Raw genomic sequence first — 13,760 nt, 5'->3', positions numbered from 1 at the left:
GAGGAATGATGCGCGCATAGGGCCGCTTTTACCGCTGCAGTTTCTCCGTCTTTTATTGAGCCTGTTGGCCCCATCGAAATCGGAAATTCCCCAGTATTTGCGCTGCGCACCAAAGGCACCAAAGGCACCCAAGGCAAAACCACAACTGCCAGCCTTTTCAAACTTCGGCCCTTTATCCCACCCCCGGTCGTCTCTAGGTCACCTCTAGGTCACCCTTGGGGCTTCGGCGCGTTTCCCGCAAAACGTTACGCACCAACCCTCATTGAGATCTGCGACACACTCGGCGTGTCAGTCGCCCGCCTCAACTCAAAGCTCCGGGGACCTGGACCTGACAATTGACACGAGCTTCAACCGAACAAAGAGTTCGTCTTGTGGCTTTTTGTATTTTTTTTGGTCTTTAATTTTACGCTTCTCGACCTCTCCGCCCCCTCCCTGGACTGGACCCTTGAATACGCAAACATATCCATCACCATGCTGATAGACGGAGAGAAATGGTAACTCCTCATACTTTCTCCAAATTTTTAAGACAAGGCACAAAGCACTAACACCGTGGTTATAGGGCTTGCGAAGCCTGCGTGCGAGGGTGAGTCTTCTCAATTGCTTGTTTGCTTGCTTTTTCGACTCTTCTACGGCAGCATCTCAACCCTGATCTCTCAGAGAAGCCTTCTAGAACATCACTAACGCTGATCGTCGTAGACACCGCGTGAGCAACTGCAATCATCATGGTGAGCGATTATTGCCGCTTCCCTAACAACACACACATCCCGTATCCCGATCCTAGCCACCTAACACCGCCGCGGGGCAACCTGCAGGGGCCCGTGAGCTCGTGGGGGAGAGCCCTCAGAATTGGCAGCAGGAAAAGAGAAGAAGAGAAAAATAAAATTACATTCATTCAAAGGATGCGAACATTGCGCTGACTATTTCTGTTGCTCAGATCGCCCATTACAACACATCAACAAAAAGGTGAGTGATAGGCCTGTTTGCGCCACCACCCAGCGACGACTGTTAACACCTCGTTCAACAGGGACGCCCAGTGTCGCAATGTCAGCATTGTCGCTCAATGCGCAAATCGCGATCGTCTCACGTAAAGTGCGACTGCGGCGAGAAGACGCACAAATGCCAGCACCTGCAGCCCACCATGCCGGGTCATACGGGTAAGCACATAACCATTCATAGGATAAGAACCCAGCGTGATATGGACCAAGTATTCTGAGACCTGGGTACAGACAGTTGCTGCTGCAACCATGGAGGGCGCTGCACCTGCTCTTGCAAGAAGGAGCCGGCTTTAGATACGGTGCCCGAGTCGGAATCCGACCAAGACCAAGAGCCTGTTCTTCACAGCAAAGCGAGAGCAGCCGGCCGTCGCCGATCGCGAGCGAATACGACTCACTCGGAACCAGTCTTGAGCTTCGATGAGAATGGCCACCATAAGCCAGCTCACAAAAACAAGGTCTCGCAGAAATGTGGACCTTACACCTTGAGCCGCGGTCACTCGATGCACAGTATTTCTAGCACGAGCAGCATGGGCAACCGATCAGTAGACAACCTGCACAAGGCGCCCACTCGGTCCCGAAGCAAGGACCTGATCGCTCAAGATTTGGATTCGCGAAAGGCCAAATCAGAACAGGCCTCACCCCTCATCTCTGGCAACTCAGCATTTCAGCATCTCAACGGTCAGCTGCCCCCACTGGATCTCTCGAGTATCCAATATCCGGAGTACCCGGGTTCTTTCGATCTATTCCATGGCATAGATGAGCAACCCGTATTCAGTGCTGGTCTCAGTGCTCCTTCGGTCGACTGGGCGCAGTATGATGGCCTAGACATGAAGGCCGACAACTTTGCCCCATCCAGCTACGATCAGGCTCAGTCATATAGTGCCGCGTTCGATTTCTCAACTGAGCCGACACTGACTTCAAACTCGGGCGATGTCTCGGAGACTGAGGACTTCGTGGGACCGTTCAGTGAGGCTCAGATTGAGGGTTTTCGATGGAGTGCAGCTACCAATTATATGAGCCTGCAGCAACAAAGCCAATCTGCTGCTGCATTGGGCGACTTCTCCAGTGGCGACTTTGGCTCGTTCAAGGCCGCTGCCGCCGCAAACAAGTTCTTGCCGAACCTCGGTTCCTTGGATGAGACGAATGGTGAATTTCCCTTGCTCGAGGAGGATACATATTGGTCAATGAACAACTTCACCGATGGGATCACTCAGTCACCCGATCCCGTCGCCGCAACTTTCTGGGACAACAACACTCAGTGAACATTTCAATCAAGCATCGGAGTTCGGATTAGCTCATGATACCATGATGCATATGTTTTCAAGATTTTCTGCATATTATACCCCTACGATGGGTTCATCTTTTTGAGGGTTACATTTCATCATATGATTATGAACACGGCTAAGCGAGGACACAAAAAAAGACTAGGTCGAGGACATTCTTGGCGACTGGTGCAGGACCTGGTGGCGTTGGTTATGCATATTCTCATTCATGCACCATGGCGGCTTTTTCAAGTTTGTCTCCTGCCACCGTATATACTTCTTACATGTCTCCGCCTACTTTTGCTACAAGTTTTTTCGGTTCCTAGACCTAAAAGTATGGGGGGATAGACGGTCGACTTGGCATTTCCCGTTATACACATTAGACATAGACGGTTACGAGCGAGAGAGAGAGAGAGATAGGCGTCGGTTCTTGGTCATGTAACGCTCCATCTCGGTCACGATGATTCCACAAAGTTCATTTTCTCCCTTGTCCCGTCTTTCGCATACCAAGTATATACTTTCCGAATTGGGTATGCCGTTTTGGTTTGCCGAGCCATGCATGTTGCGAGAATGCGACAAAGTTTTCAATGACGACATTAGTGGTCCTCTGTGGATTTGAGTTGCTGGTTACAACTGTAACGGCCATGCTCTTTGCGGTTACGGCCTCCGAAAGGATACGGTTACCTGTCAGGGGTCCTAGAATTATCCGATTTCAGCGTGCTGCGTGCTGCGCGAACGCCTGCATCCTGCGCTGGCTGCATGCGGTACACAAAGTTTTAATTCAGCACAGGGGCCTGTTCCATGTAACCGATGTCGCAATTTTGGGTAACGGCAGGCGGTTGGCCAAGCGCGAGTCGTGTCGGATCATGCCGTTTATACCATAGTATGAAGGATCAATTGATTAGGTACGACTTAATAAGGCGCCTTACTAAGTCGCAGCCTCGGTATCGCATGGCAATCGAGATCGTTTATCCAGGCCACCAGTGGGAAATGAGGGATCGCGACGCGAGACGGGGAAATTCAAACAAGCAAGCGCCAATAATCCAGCGGTAAGGTCCACTACAGACAAAAGAGTGGACGAGGACACATAGCGCGGCAACGAATCGTTCGGCGGAGTACTTGGTAGGAAGGTCTGTGAAGAGTGGGGGGTTGCTGTGCCCCCCTCGTGCCCCTTCGACTATTGAGGTGAACTGCAACGAGCGAGCGCGAGCCGAAATGGGGTTCATTCTATTTTGATTTGATTAAACCCAAGGACACGATATCGTGACTAACGGGCATGATGGATTGAGGGGAGAAAAGGAGGAGAGAGGCGATCAGGCTCGGCAGCTTCGGAAAGCGTCATATCGGCGGTGAACCACCACTAATATCCAACATCTGTTGCATCCGTCGACTCTTCCCAAAATAAATTGGACAGTCCCGTGATCATTTTCTGTGGAGGATTGTTTTGAGAGCTCACGGATTCGAGCAGTCGGTCGGTTATCGCCTGAGTGGGTTTCGTCGCGGTGCCGAGTTCCTGCTATCCATCTTCGTATAGTTGTCACCCAGTATTGTCGAGTATAGCTACGGCTCTCTTCGAGGGCTCTTCGAGCGACTGAAGACGAAAAGTAACAGGAACGAAGCGTACCTATATATTTGGCGAACGCGCAAGTTTGTTGCGCGCTAAGAGCTCTTTACTGGGCTGCAATCAAACGTCATGTCCGTTTTGAGGCATTTTTCTCTGCTAAAACCGTCTGATAATGGCCTGGACACGAAAATGGCCCGGGGGAAGCAAGACAAGTTCAGCAAAGTCTTACAGCATAGATCTCAGAGGATTATATACTCTTGACAAAAAAGCCCTCAACCGTGCGCGCTGGAGGCCTCTCTACTCATATAATCAACTCTACGCAACATACTATGTACTACGTAGGCAGGCGAGCATCCTGGGGTGGTAGGACCCTTTGTGCATTACCTTTCACCGGACTTAACTCTACAATGGCCGGTCCGTCGGCCGTTTCAAGTTCCCCGAATAGCTGCAATAGAATGGATGCAATCGATTACTACGAGATGCAAGGTGATGCTACTGCCGGTACAGCGGCTTCTTACTGAACGGCTTACGCGGATCTGCAAATGCCTCGCATTACCAATCGTCGTACAAACAATGACAAAGCTCAGGTCGGACTTAATGCTACCTCTTGACTAATAAAGCAACATAAGATGTATACCGTACATGTCGTAGACTACGCTGTCAGTGTAGACTTCTCTCAGAATATGGCATCGAAATTTCGAACCCTAATACGAGAGGCAACGACTGCAATACACAAACTATAAAGTCTATGACAGACCATAAATTCGTTCTAAAGCTTTACATGAGTATTTTCAGCTTCCGCCTACTACCTCATGTGGTTATGAACCTTTGGTTGCGGCTCGAAACTGTCTATGTTGCTCAAGTCTTTCGTATCAAGGTCCTAGAGCTGTTCTGTCCTTGCTCGATCCTTTATATGTAGTGTGACGTAGACCCACATGAAATAGTATCGGGTCGATAAACGTATTCTAGCATCTAAGCATCCGCTTGATCGTAGGAGTATGTCATAATGACAGTATAGGGCTCGTACATCTACTGCTCCAGCATGCACCTCTTTGTTACACTCAGTGCCCGGAGCTGATAAATGATGTTTGTACCCGTAGCCGGTATAAATGTCCTTTCAAGGCCATATTGGACTATACCTCTGTCACGCTGCTTAGGGGCATTCGTGTGACAAAAAGAATATCGCAATAGCCATCTGCACCTGTTAATAATGGCTTCCAAAGACTTCTGATTGGCCATATATACCGTCGCTGTTCAAGATTTGTCCCACAGCATTTTTCTTCTTCTACGTATCTTGTCGCTTTCCTCTTATCTACAGAAGTTCTTTTCTCGCCAATTTCTGTCATCATCGTTGTTTATAGCTCATGTGCTCTCTAAGCCGGGAATAGGGCAACACTTAACCTGGGTACTAAAATATGCATCTGCGATCATAATACTGCTGCGGAACTTGTTGGGCATGTGGATGAGAGAATCCAGAGACCCGCAATGGCTTGCGTTTCTCTACTCGTCTATTACGCAGTATTTATTCGAAAAGTCTCGAGCCCTTGAGTCCCTTATACATAATAATATCCCATGGACAGCGCGAAGCACTCCCAGCCTGCGCCGCAGTTTGTGTACCCAGGCGTACATTCTTCCGTCAGGCATCTTGGCAATCGTTTTGCTCGTCATGACTCGCGGATGGCAGCTAGCTCCATATCGTTGTCATTCCAGAAAGCAAGAAATAGAACATCACCAGCTCGTTTAGAGTGACATATGGAATGTTTAAACAAACCTGTCCAGCTGCCCGTCTGCGACTGCAGCAGGGGAGAGCCGTACGATAGAAATGTGGCTATCATGATCATCATATACTACCATTAATATAGCAGCATAATTGATGAGCAAAGTCGCCAGTACTAAAGTCGTGTAACGTAGCTTCACCAAGCGGGTGGCATGTGTCAATGTTTGTGCTGTGATGCGCTAAGATGGGTCGAGCTTTGTGTTCGAGCCATTTGCTTGTTTGGCTGGAGGATGATTAGAAGAAGAATTAGAAGTAGAAGTAGAAGAAGAAAAAGAAGAAGAAGGAGAAGAAGAAGAAGAAGAAGAAGAAGAAGAAGAAGAGTTTTCAAATAGGTTTTTCTTGCACGTCGCTCACCGTCCATTACTTTAGTTTGTGCTGATGCGTAGTATTATAGGCTTTGATTGAAACTTAACTCGTAATTTACATCCTCCCGACTAAATACTTTTAGTTATGTCTAAAATAAATAAAATTGGGAAAGGTTTGGGGCTTTACTAATTAATACACAAGAAAGTCCTTGCATATACAAGCTCTTTATATATGATTTTGTGGCAGTCCAATAAGGACAAACCTACAGCCTATCCCATTAGTTACAGGCAGGCGACCACTAGTTAGTGGAAATTGAGTGTTATCCCCGCCGGTATACGAAAACGCTGCTATATGTTGGAATCTGAAATAGTCGATTAATCAAAACTTCTCACATTACTTAACTATGTACTCGGGCTTCTAATGTTATCGTCCATAAACCTTCCCGCGAACAATGGGATAAAGTGTACTTATTATCAGGGTAAAAACGTTGTGCTGTGTTAGTGGCCTGCGGGGTAAAGCGCTCGTTATGTAACGTTCTAGGTTCATTGTCATACCTAACCTTAACATTTAATGCAGCCTGTGGTAAGGTACCCAACAAGTACCAATTGATTTATTGCTAATACTTCGGGTTGCACAACATTTGGCTCTTTTTGAGATGACCTCAATCCCTCTGGACTTTTATAAGAACGTGGGCTTGGCAATCATCCAACAGAAGTCTGCTATTAACCATTGAGAAAAGGGAGAGAAACAAGTTCAAGACCGCTGTAAGGCATTATGTGTCGGCCAGAGTTCAGAACTGAGCGCAGTCAGAGAGACAACCGACTGGGCCGCTTCAGTATCACCGGAATCGATGAAGTCACATGGCTGATTCGAGAACATGATGCCTTCGTGAGCATTTGTTCTCCCTGTAGCTGTTGGTGCTAGTATTGATATTCTTACAGGGAGAATACCCTCATATTTACGCCAGGATTTGTTCGACACGTGACAAGGGAGGCAGCAGAACCAGTCTGGTAGTTCTCAATGACACAGGAGTCGGTACAATAGCTGAAAATCACGAGGCTCCTTGTGGTTCTTCGGTCTGGACCATTAGAAACTTCATTGATCATCATCTGAACCCTTCGAAAGATATACCATATTTGATTATACTATCCCATTGCCACTATGATCATATACTCGGCCTACAAAACTTCCTGTCGCCCGATCAGGGAGAAGGCGAACGAGTGACATCAGAGGACACTGATGTTACTATCATGTCTTCATCATTCCAGAAATCATTCCTGATACCCCATGGAAGTCTTGAAGAGCATTCACTTTGCAAAGCCAACCACCTCAATACTCCGCGATTTGTGCCAGATATATGGGCTCTCGATGAGCAGCGTTTAGTCTACAAACACAAAATGGGAGCTGATATGACATTGCCTATCATCACAATACACACCCCAGGACACACGCCTGATAGCCTCAGCTGGTACGATGAAGAGACAAGAAGACTCTACGTGGGCGATAGCCTTTACCAACAAGAGACCGATTACTCCCGAAACGCTCCTTGGGGCCGGGAAGCTGCTGCACCGATCATATTCCCCAACGAGGGAAACATCTTACAGTGGTGGAGGAGCGTCGAGAAACTCGAAACTTTTGTCAAGGAGGAGAATGTGCTTGGAAAACCTCGCGTCACCCTCGCGGCCGGGCATGTTACTGCTCAAGTCGATGCCGCTGGGTGTCTCAAGAATGTGAAATCATTCATTGCCGCAGTCCTTCGTGGCGACGTGCCGTGTCGGTCTCTGCCGGACAAGCGAGGAAAAGCCACGGGGTATTGGGCATTCGATGCAGATGAGCCTGGCAAAGGGCTCACTGAGTTCAGCGTCGTGGCTCCCTTGTTTGTGATTGAAGAGGGACGAGGATCGGTCCCGCCGGCCGAATGGCTTCCGACGGAAAACCAAAGTACTACATGAAACCTTAAGAGATTATTGGTGACGCCCCAAGTTATCACATATATTAGTGCAGCCAATCTCAACATCATTCATAGATACCAGTACATCACTTGTCGTCATTAAATGCATAAGTTTTGTTCCCATTTTTCTTCAATACAACCACTTTAGCTGACAAGAGTATTATATTTTAGCGTCAATTCCTGGGACGATAGACATGTCCTAGTACAGATGTATATTGCTGAGGTAGTCCCACGACGACCTTCGTCAGATGTTTCTACTAAATTCATGGACAGACTCAATATATCATTTTTACCATATTTGAAGTGGCATGAATTGCGCTCTGGAGAAACGACTGCTAGGCCCAACTATGATCCTAGCCAACCTAGAATCTGTTGCATCCGACAGCAAGTAAGCATTCGAGCAATCAGGTAAATATTCGCCGCTACAGCATACCACATGAGAAGTGATCTTGCTGAAAGTGCCACCCACGAAGCTTGCGAAGCACATGAGCGTAGAAGGAGCCCCAGCTACCCCACTGAAGATCAGAGTCGATCTTGCTCAACGCTGTCCCTCGACAAATCTCTACTCACCTGCCTTCTCATGACAAAGATGCATTTCAACCAGCCTCTTCTTCCTCAGTTTTCCTCTTCTCCCAAAACCCCTTCCCATAACTGACGCAGATCTCCTCTCCCTTGGCAATGCCACCATCGCCCTTCCCCTTTCCCTTTCCCCTGGCCGTGTTCTTGCCCGCCGGCAGGACGAAAACGGCCATACATTTCTGCCCGGCCCTCGGGTCCCAGGCCTCGCGGAACTCGGCGTTCGGCCTGTCCCTCACGCCGCGGTAGTCGTTGACGAACCGCGCCTCGTTCCCGGCCCTGTCGGCGTCCACCGCGACCTCCGCCTCCCGGTCCAGCCACAGGTCGTAATCGCTCCTCTCGTGCTCCAGGCTGTGGGGTGGAGACGCCGAGTGCACGACGCCGTAGTACGGCAGGATGAGCGAGCCCGCGGGCAGGGCCCGGGCTGCGAAGAGGCCGGCTTGCCCGTTGGCCGGGTGCGCAGGGTTGCTGATGGGCGTTATCTTGACTGCGGCGGAGGGCCCCCTTGGTAGATTCGAGGGGACTTCTTCTGCCAGATCGCTCGGCCGGATCTTCAGCGCTGCGATCTGGGCCTTGCTGACGTGGGGGGCGTAGGTGGGCTGTGCTAAATAGGGAAGGTTTGATGGCCAGTTCGACGGTATAGCCGCGCTTTGTTTGCCCATATTTCAACACATGAACGCCAGCCTTCTTCTCCTTCGAACTTAGCCTGCTGGATTTTCCCAGGAGTTCATAAAATTGATTGATGATAGTCCATCATGCCATATCCGTCAGCGCCGATGCTTCTGTCGTCGACGAGCAGGAATATTGCCAATGTCCACCTTGCCAGCTGATTGCGGTCCGTCAATCATTGGTTTCACCATCGTGGAGTTTATAAATTATTAGAGTCGGTGGGCAGACTCTAAATAATTTGTACTAATCTGAATATATCGTTGAACTAAGTTGAGGTGGCGTGTTTTCGATGTTGTGTTGATTGGGTTGTGCACTGAAATTCTGACTTCAATCTGTGATTACTCTACAACTGCTTGTGATTCTCAGAGTCATTAGGAACTACTACGTACTATCGTACAGCTCAGTAATACGCCTGCCTACAGATTCACCGGATAGATATGCGCCAGCAACAGTGCCACACTCCTCAAAAGGCGCCGCATGTTCACCGCAGAACCACAACCTCCTCTCAACACATCCGTTCCTGATCGTTTCAACGTCCTTGTCTGCTTCTTCGACACCTACTTGGAAATTACAATAACTGCCGTAGCCATTAAGCTCGCTCTTCAACCACTCTGAAGCCAATATTGCTTTTGGTACGCAATTTGTGCTGTTTGGATCGAAACCAGGCAGTCGTGAGTAATAGGGGTAAAAGAACGCATCCACAAACTTGTCCTTCTCTGGTTTTGACTTGCCGTGTATTGCATCAACTATATACCGTGAGCAATCGCCGTAGAGGTAGAAAAGGATTGTGGGATGACTATTAGGATCCGCGAAGGATGCCAGATTCCAGATCTCTTGCGGCCAACCGTCCGGATTTGTATCTTTTGCATATTGCGGACTTAGCCAGTTGGTATAACTCGGAAATGAGTCACTTGTGTTGTCAGATATCCAGAAGGCCGAGGGGAAAGTAATAAACACTTTCTCAAGCTGAGAGAGTTTCAGATTTTTGATGGCGAGCTCTAACCGGCTGGGCAGAGGCGGACTAAAACTGCCGAGGTGCTTCTGCAGCCATCCCAAAGGCGTGGTCATGACTACTTCGTCGAACCAGAGTTTCGTCCCGTCGTCCGTGGTCACGACCACTGGGCCAGCAGAATTCCTGTTCGCTGGGGTCTCTATCATGGATACCTTCTTGCCGAACATGATGCTTGCCCCGTCCCTTGCCGGCAGGGAAATCCTATCCAAAATGGCAGAGTAGTTTGACGAGACGAACATCTCCTCTGTCTCAGGTCAATGTCAATCAATTCTGGGATAAAGAAGAAGTCATATCTCACCTCCGCCACAGCATTCCTCCATCCACGCAAACCTCAAGCTCTGCTTCCACACAGGCTCTCCAACATAAGCACCCCACATCTCGCTCATTTGCAATAGTGTCCGTCTTTCCTTTTCGTCCTCTAACTCAGATTCTGCTCTTTTCCGGATGAAGTCGTGAAGTGAGTCTTCTTTAGAAATGCTCTGACCGCCATCCACATCGCGAGCTTTGATACTAAATTCGAATGCCTCCTCGATAATTTTCCAGAGCAGCGTGGACAGCCTTTCCGTCTTCTCATCCGGTAAGGGCTTTCCCGAGCTGTCATAGATGAGCTGCTTGGTATTCCAGTGGTGAATCGGGGTTTCGGTCTCGACTGCCAGCTTCCAGATAGGATGAACCTGACCCGAGTCCCAGGTGTGGATCCAGTTTGCGCCCCTGACCAAGATTGCACATCAATGTCGGGCCTGCGATCACGAGGGAAGACACTCACAAGTCGACCGTGTACCCGAGCTCATCAGATTGACATATCTATACGAAGAATAAGCTTTGTGTCCGAATCATGCTTTGGCGGGTCTTGTTTTCGCACCCGACCGCCTATTCTGTCCCTGCCTTCGAGAATGGTCACTTTGAACCCATGAGATAGTAGAATATCAGCACACCGGAGCCCGGAAACTCCAGCCCCTACAACGCAGACGTGAGGTGTCCTCGGAGGTTCGTTGCTCATCTTGAATAACTAAGCTGATATAGCTATTTGCCCAGTTTACATAAAGCCGGGATGTAATTGTTACAACGGATCGTTTAACGAAAGATATCGACGACAATAATCACATATCTGGAACATGAAGACACATCTGTCGATCATGGTCCAAAGCAGTAATTGAACAGTTTGGTTGGAGTAGCCGACCGACGACGTGTAATTATACCCAGGTCGGAATATAGTGCGTACCACCAGGCGAACGGCGAGGCAGACTCGCTGCAAGCTCCAGTTGGTACAAGTCACTGCAGCGCAACGCAGCAACACGCGGGGTATTGCTGAACAGACAGAGCAGGGTGTCACCCACTAATGCATGTCAACCTTGGCATCTTTCAGCTCCTGATGGGGCCTTTTATCGCGGCTTCCAGATTCGTCAAACATAAGCGCCGAAGAGAAGTGACTAAAAATGCGAGGAGTAGGTTATGAAAGCGTTTATTATGGTTATCGATATATTGTCGTTGCTCCCACTCAGTTCGAATCTACTGAGCCCCGGGAGTGGATAAGGGGAAAACAAAGAAAGAAAGAAAGATAAGAAAAAACAAGAAGTTGCATGATATTACGCTAAGTAGAAATCTTTATGGTTTTGGTATTCCTAGACTTTAGTTTTGAACTCCCGAATGATGAGTCTCTAGGCGGAAGACTCAGGGGATTACCATTATGAATGTTTTCAGTTCTATGTAATAGTACGACAGAAATTGAGAAATAGGATTTGAAACTTATGACACAACTTGATGTAGTACATAGGGCCACATATTTTTCAGGAGATTGTACTACAACATCTAGCTTAATTGTTAACACCATCGAAACCTCCCTGTAAATTAATTTTTTTGGAGATCAAACGGTAGTGGTGGACGAGATACGGAAATAACGAGCACTAATGAACTAAATGATCATGTCTCAACCCTTGGAATTGTCAGTAAGAGTCCCATAGCAGAGAGTAGTCACAACTAACCTCCTCGGTTGTTCGTTATCACACTCCCGTGCACGGAGGTCCCTTTCAGCGCGGACCTGGTCAAACAAGATGGCTATATCAGAGTGGCCGCGAGTGGCAGCCAGTTGCATAGGAGTGTCGCCATCAACATCGACGGTGTCCATGTCAGCATCATGCTCCAAAAGCAATCGGGCAATGCCCAAGTGCCCGCCATAGGCCGCCATGCTGAGAGCAGTCCATCTAGGACTTGAAGTTAGGATTTTGGCTCGGAAAGGTCGTGTAAGATGTGCTTACCCCCAACGGTCTTTGGCATTTACATTACAGCCAATACTAACAAGATCGGCCACCTTATCAAGATCCCCATCACTGGCGGCTTGTACAATGGCCGTGTCTTTCTGAAAGAGCTTCCTGATAAGGCGAGTAGGATCGTTTCGTCTCCTCACACTAGGGGTGAGAGACTGGTTGGTCACTGGGCGAAAGATCTCATCTAGAGGCTTTTCGGATTGTTTGCGTCGCAGCTCAGCTTCGAATTCTTCGTTAGCGACATTCATGGCTGCTGCATTCTGTCCGATGACACTGCCCCCATATCCAGAGTCACTCGGCCGCCGCGAGTCCAGAATTTCAGGACTTAGCTCGTCCAGCCCTTGCCTAAGAGCATTTCGCATCCAGTTGGAGATGTACTCGTGGTTCTCCTCCATGACACTAGCGGATATGCCGATATCTTCCAGTTCGCGGCGGAGCTGATTCCAGACGTCGGGCGATTCTATTGTCTCAGTAACATCAGGGGTGGTCACGACAGATCCCTCGCGAAAGCCTGCCTTGACTTCAGCGATGAACTTGTTGAGGCGCTTTTCAATTCGTGTTGTTGATGAACTGTGCTAGGATTAGGAAACCGGTCTCACAGACTGCACCTTAGAAACATACTTGGCCAATGTGCTATTGAATGCGGTCAACATGGTAACGTTGCTAACGAGTCGAGACCGCATGTCAGCCAGATCCTCCAAGCCAAAACGCATTCGATCCCATGTTCGCTGTGCCTGTGTGCCTAAGCTTTCGTAGTTCTTCAGCAGCTTTTCAATATCGCCCAGAGTGCCACTGCAGCCATTTGTCAGGATCTCAAGGCGGTTCTTCCGAGACGGGTCGAGATCAGTGAATTCATTGATATACACTTCGGTTTCCTTGAGAACAACGTGCAAGGATGCGACTTCGGTGGAAAGACGCCTGAAGTCATCGCTGGACTCCTTGCAAGCCAAATACACATTCCAGGCTAACTTGGAGAGGAGAACCACATCGCCAAACCCCACGCCAAAGCTCATAATAGGCGAGGTAGACGGTGTAAACGTCGATGTAATTCGTAGTGTGTTTGGAAAGTGATACCGCTACACTCATTCTCAAGTTGTGGTTGTAGCCGGCATTGGTGATTCAATCTTGCGATGAACGGCAAGACGGATAAATAGTCTTCTACGCGTTACACGTGAAGCCTGGATTGCACAGAAAGTCGACATACTGCTGCGCAGCTCAGCCGCACATGCCAGGGATTCAGCGTCCCCCCCCCCCTTGAGGTTCATCCCAGTCGTATCCCTCGCAGTGTATTGGTGCGGTGGGGACTGTACTAGAACGCGACGAATGGCAGCTGCTCGGGATGCGGAAGGATGCAGCACAATGCCTATCAGATATGCCAGAGACT

At 48.8% G+C, this 13,760-nt stretch overlaps 5 protein-coding genes across 5 annotated transcripts; 2 read left to right on the top strand and 3 right to left on the bottom strand.

Annotated features, from left to right (window-relative positions):
- Positions 1–32: 32 nt before the first annotated feature.
- On the top strand, positions 33–2,551 carry BKA67DRAFT_389536 (uncharacterized protein). The gene is made up of 6 exons (XM_046096610.1): positions 33–494; positions 560–583; positions 697–725; positions 935–963; positions 1,025–1,154; positions 1,227–2,551. Exons 1-6 carry the CDS (start codon positions 472–474, stop codon positions 2,255–2,257), a joined length of 1,266 nt encoding a protein of 421 aa, XP_045954022.1. The 5' UTR covers positions 33–471; the 3' UTR covers positions 2,258–2,551.
- A 3,939-nt stretch (positions 2,552–6,490) lies between these two features.
- On the top strand, positions 6,491–7,960 carry BKA67DRAFT_389035 (beta-lactamase-like protein). Its single transcript, XM_046096607.1, has 2 exons — positions 6,491–6,792; positions 6,846–7,960. The coding sequence occupies exons 1-2, from the start codon at positions 6,679–6,681 to the stop codon at positions 7,854–7,856; spliced, it is 1,125 nt and encodes a 374-aa protein (XP_045954021.1). The 5' UTR covers positions 6,491–6,678; the 3' UTR covers positions 7,857–7,960.
- A 399-nt stretch (positions 7,961–8,359) lies between these two features.
- Positions 8,360–9,375, bottom strand: BKA67DRAFT_389024 (SET domain-containing protein). The gene has a single exon (XM_046096606.1). It carries the CDS (start codon positions 9,091–9,093, stop codon positions 8,452–8,454), a length of 642 nt encoding a protein of 213 aa, XP_045954020.1. The 5' UTR covers positions 9,094–9,375; the 3' UTR covers positions 8,360–8,451.
- Positions 9,376–9,448: 73 nt separating this feature from the next.
- Positions 9,449–11,352, bottom strand: BKA67DRAFT_577696 (uncharacterized protein). Its single transcript, XM_046103651.1, has 4 exons — positions 10,975–11,352; positions 10,879–10,916; positions 10,411–10,823; positions 9,449–10,356 (listed from the first exon to the last, which is right to left on the bottom strand). Exons 1-4 carry the CDS (start codon positions 11,110–11,112, stop codon positions 9,482–9,484), a joined length of 1,464 nt encoding a protein of 487 aa, XP_045954019.1. The 5' UTR covers positions 11,113–11,352; the 3' UTR covers positions 9,449–9,481.
- Positions 11,353–12,032: 680 nt separating this feature from the next.
- BKA67DRAFT_539364 (uncharacterized protein) lies at positions 12,033–13,389 on the bottom strand (the record flags this gene model as incomplete). Its single annotated transcript, XM_046100620.1, has 4 exons — positions 12,033–12,045; positions 12,095–12,313; positions 12,368–12,946; positions 12,998–13,389. The coding sequence occupies 4 exons, from the start codon at positions 13,387–13,389 to the stop codon at positions 12,033–12,035; spliced, it is 1,203 nt and encodes a 400-aa protein (XP_045954018.1).
- Positions 13,390–13,760: the final 371 nt, after the last annotated feature.

This window comes from Truncatella angustata (assembly GCF_020726525.1).
Source record: "Truncatella angustata strain MPI-SDFR-AT-0073 chromosome Unknown BKA67scaffold_8, whole genome shotgun sequence".
NCBI lineage: Eukaryota > Fungi > Ascomycota > Sordariomycetes > Amphisphaeriales > Sporocadaceae > Truncatella > Truncatella angustata.
The sequence above is the reverse complement of the archived record's forward strand: the minus strand, read 5'-3'. Positions and strand labels throughout refer to the sequence as shown.

Bases quoted from the DNA above. Each gene is read 5' to 3' on its own strand.
- BKA67DRAFT_389024 (XM_046096606.1), bottom strand. From the start codon at position 9,093: ATGGGCAAACAAAGCGCGGCTATACCGTCGAACTGGCCATCAAACCTT.
- BKA67DRAFT_389035 (XM_046096607.1), top strand. From the start codon at position 6,679: ATGTGTCGGCCAGAGTTCAGAACTGAGCGCAGTCAGAGAGACAACCGA. The intron at 6,793-6,845 runs GTGAGCATTTGT...ATATTCTTACAG, and splicing joins TTCGAGAACATGATGCCTTC to GGAGAATACCCTCATATTTA.
- BKA67DRAFT_389536 (XM_046096610.1), top strand. From the start codon at position 472: ATGCTGATAGACGGAGAGAAATG. The intron at 726-934 runs GTGAGCGATTAT...TCTGTTGCTCAG, and splicing joins GAGCAACTGCAATCATCATG to ATCGCCCATTACAACACATC. The intron at 964-1,024 runs GTGAGTGATAGG...CTCGTTCAACAG, and splicing joins TACAACACATCAACAAAAAG to GGACGCCCAGTGTCGCAATG.
- BKA67DRAFT_577696 (XM_046103651.1), bottom strand. From the start codon at position 11,112: ATGAGCAACGAACCTCCGAGGACACCTCACGTCTGCGTTGTAGGGGCT. The intron at 10,824-10,878 runs GTGAGTGTCTTC...AATCTTGGTCAG, and splicing joins CTCGGGTACACGGTCGACTT to GGGCGCAAACTGGATCCACA. The intron at 10,357-10,410 runs GTGAGATATGAC...GACCTGAGACAG, and splicing joins GGAGGAATGCTGTGGCGGAG to AGGAGATGTTCGTCTCGTCA.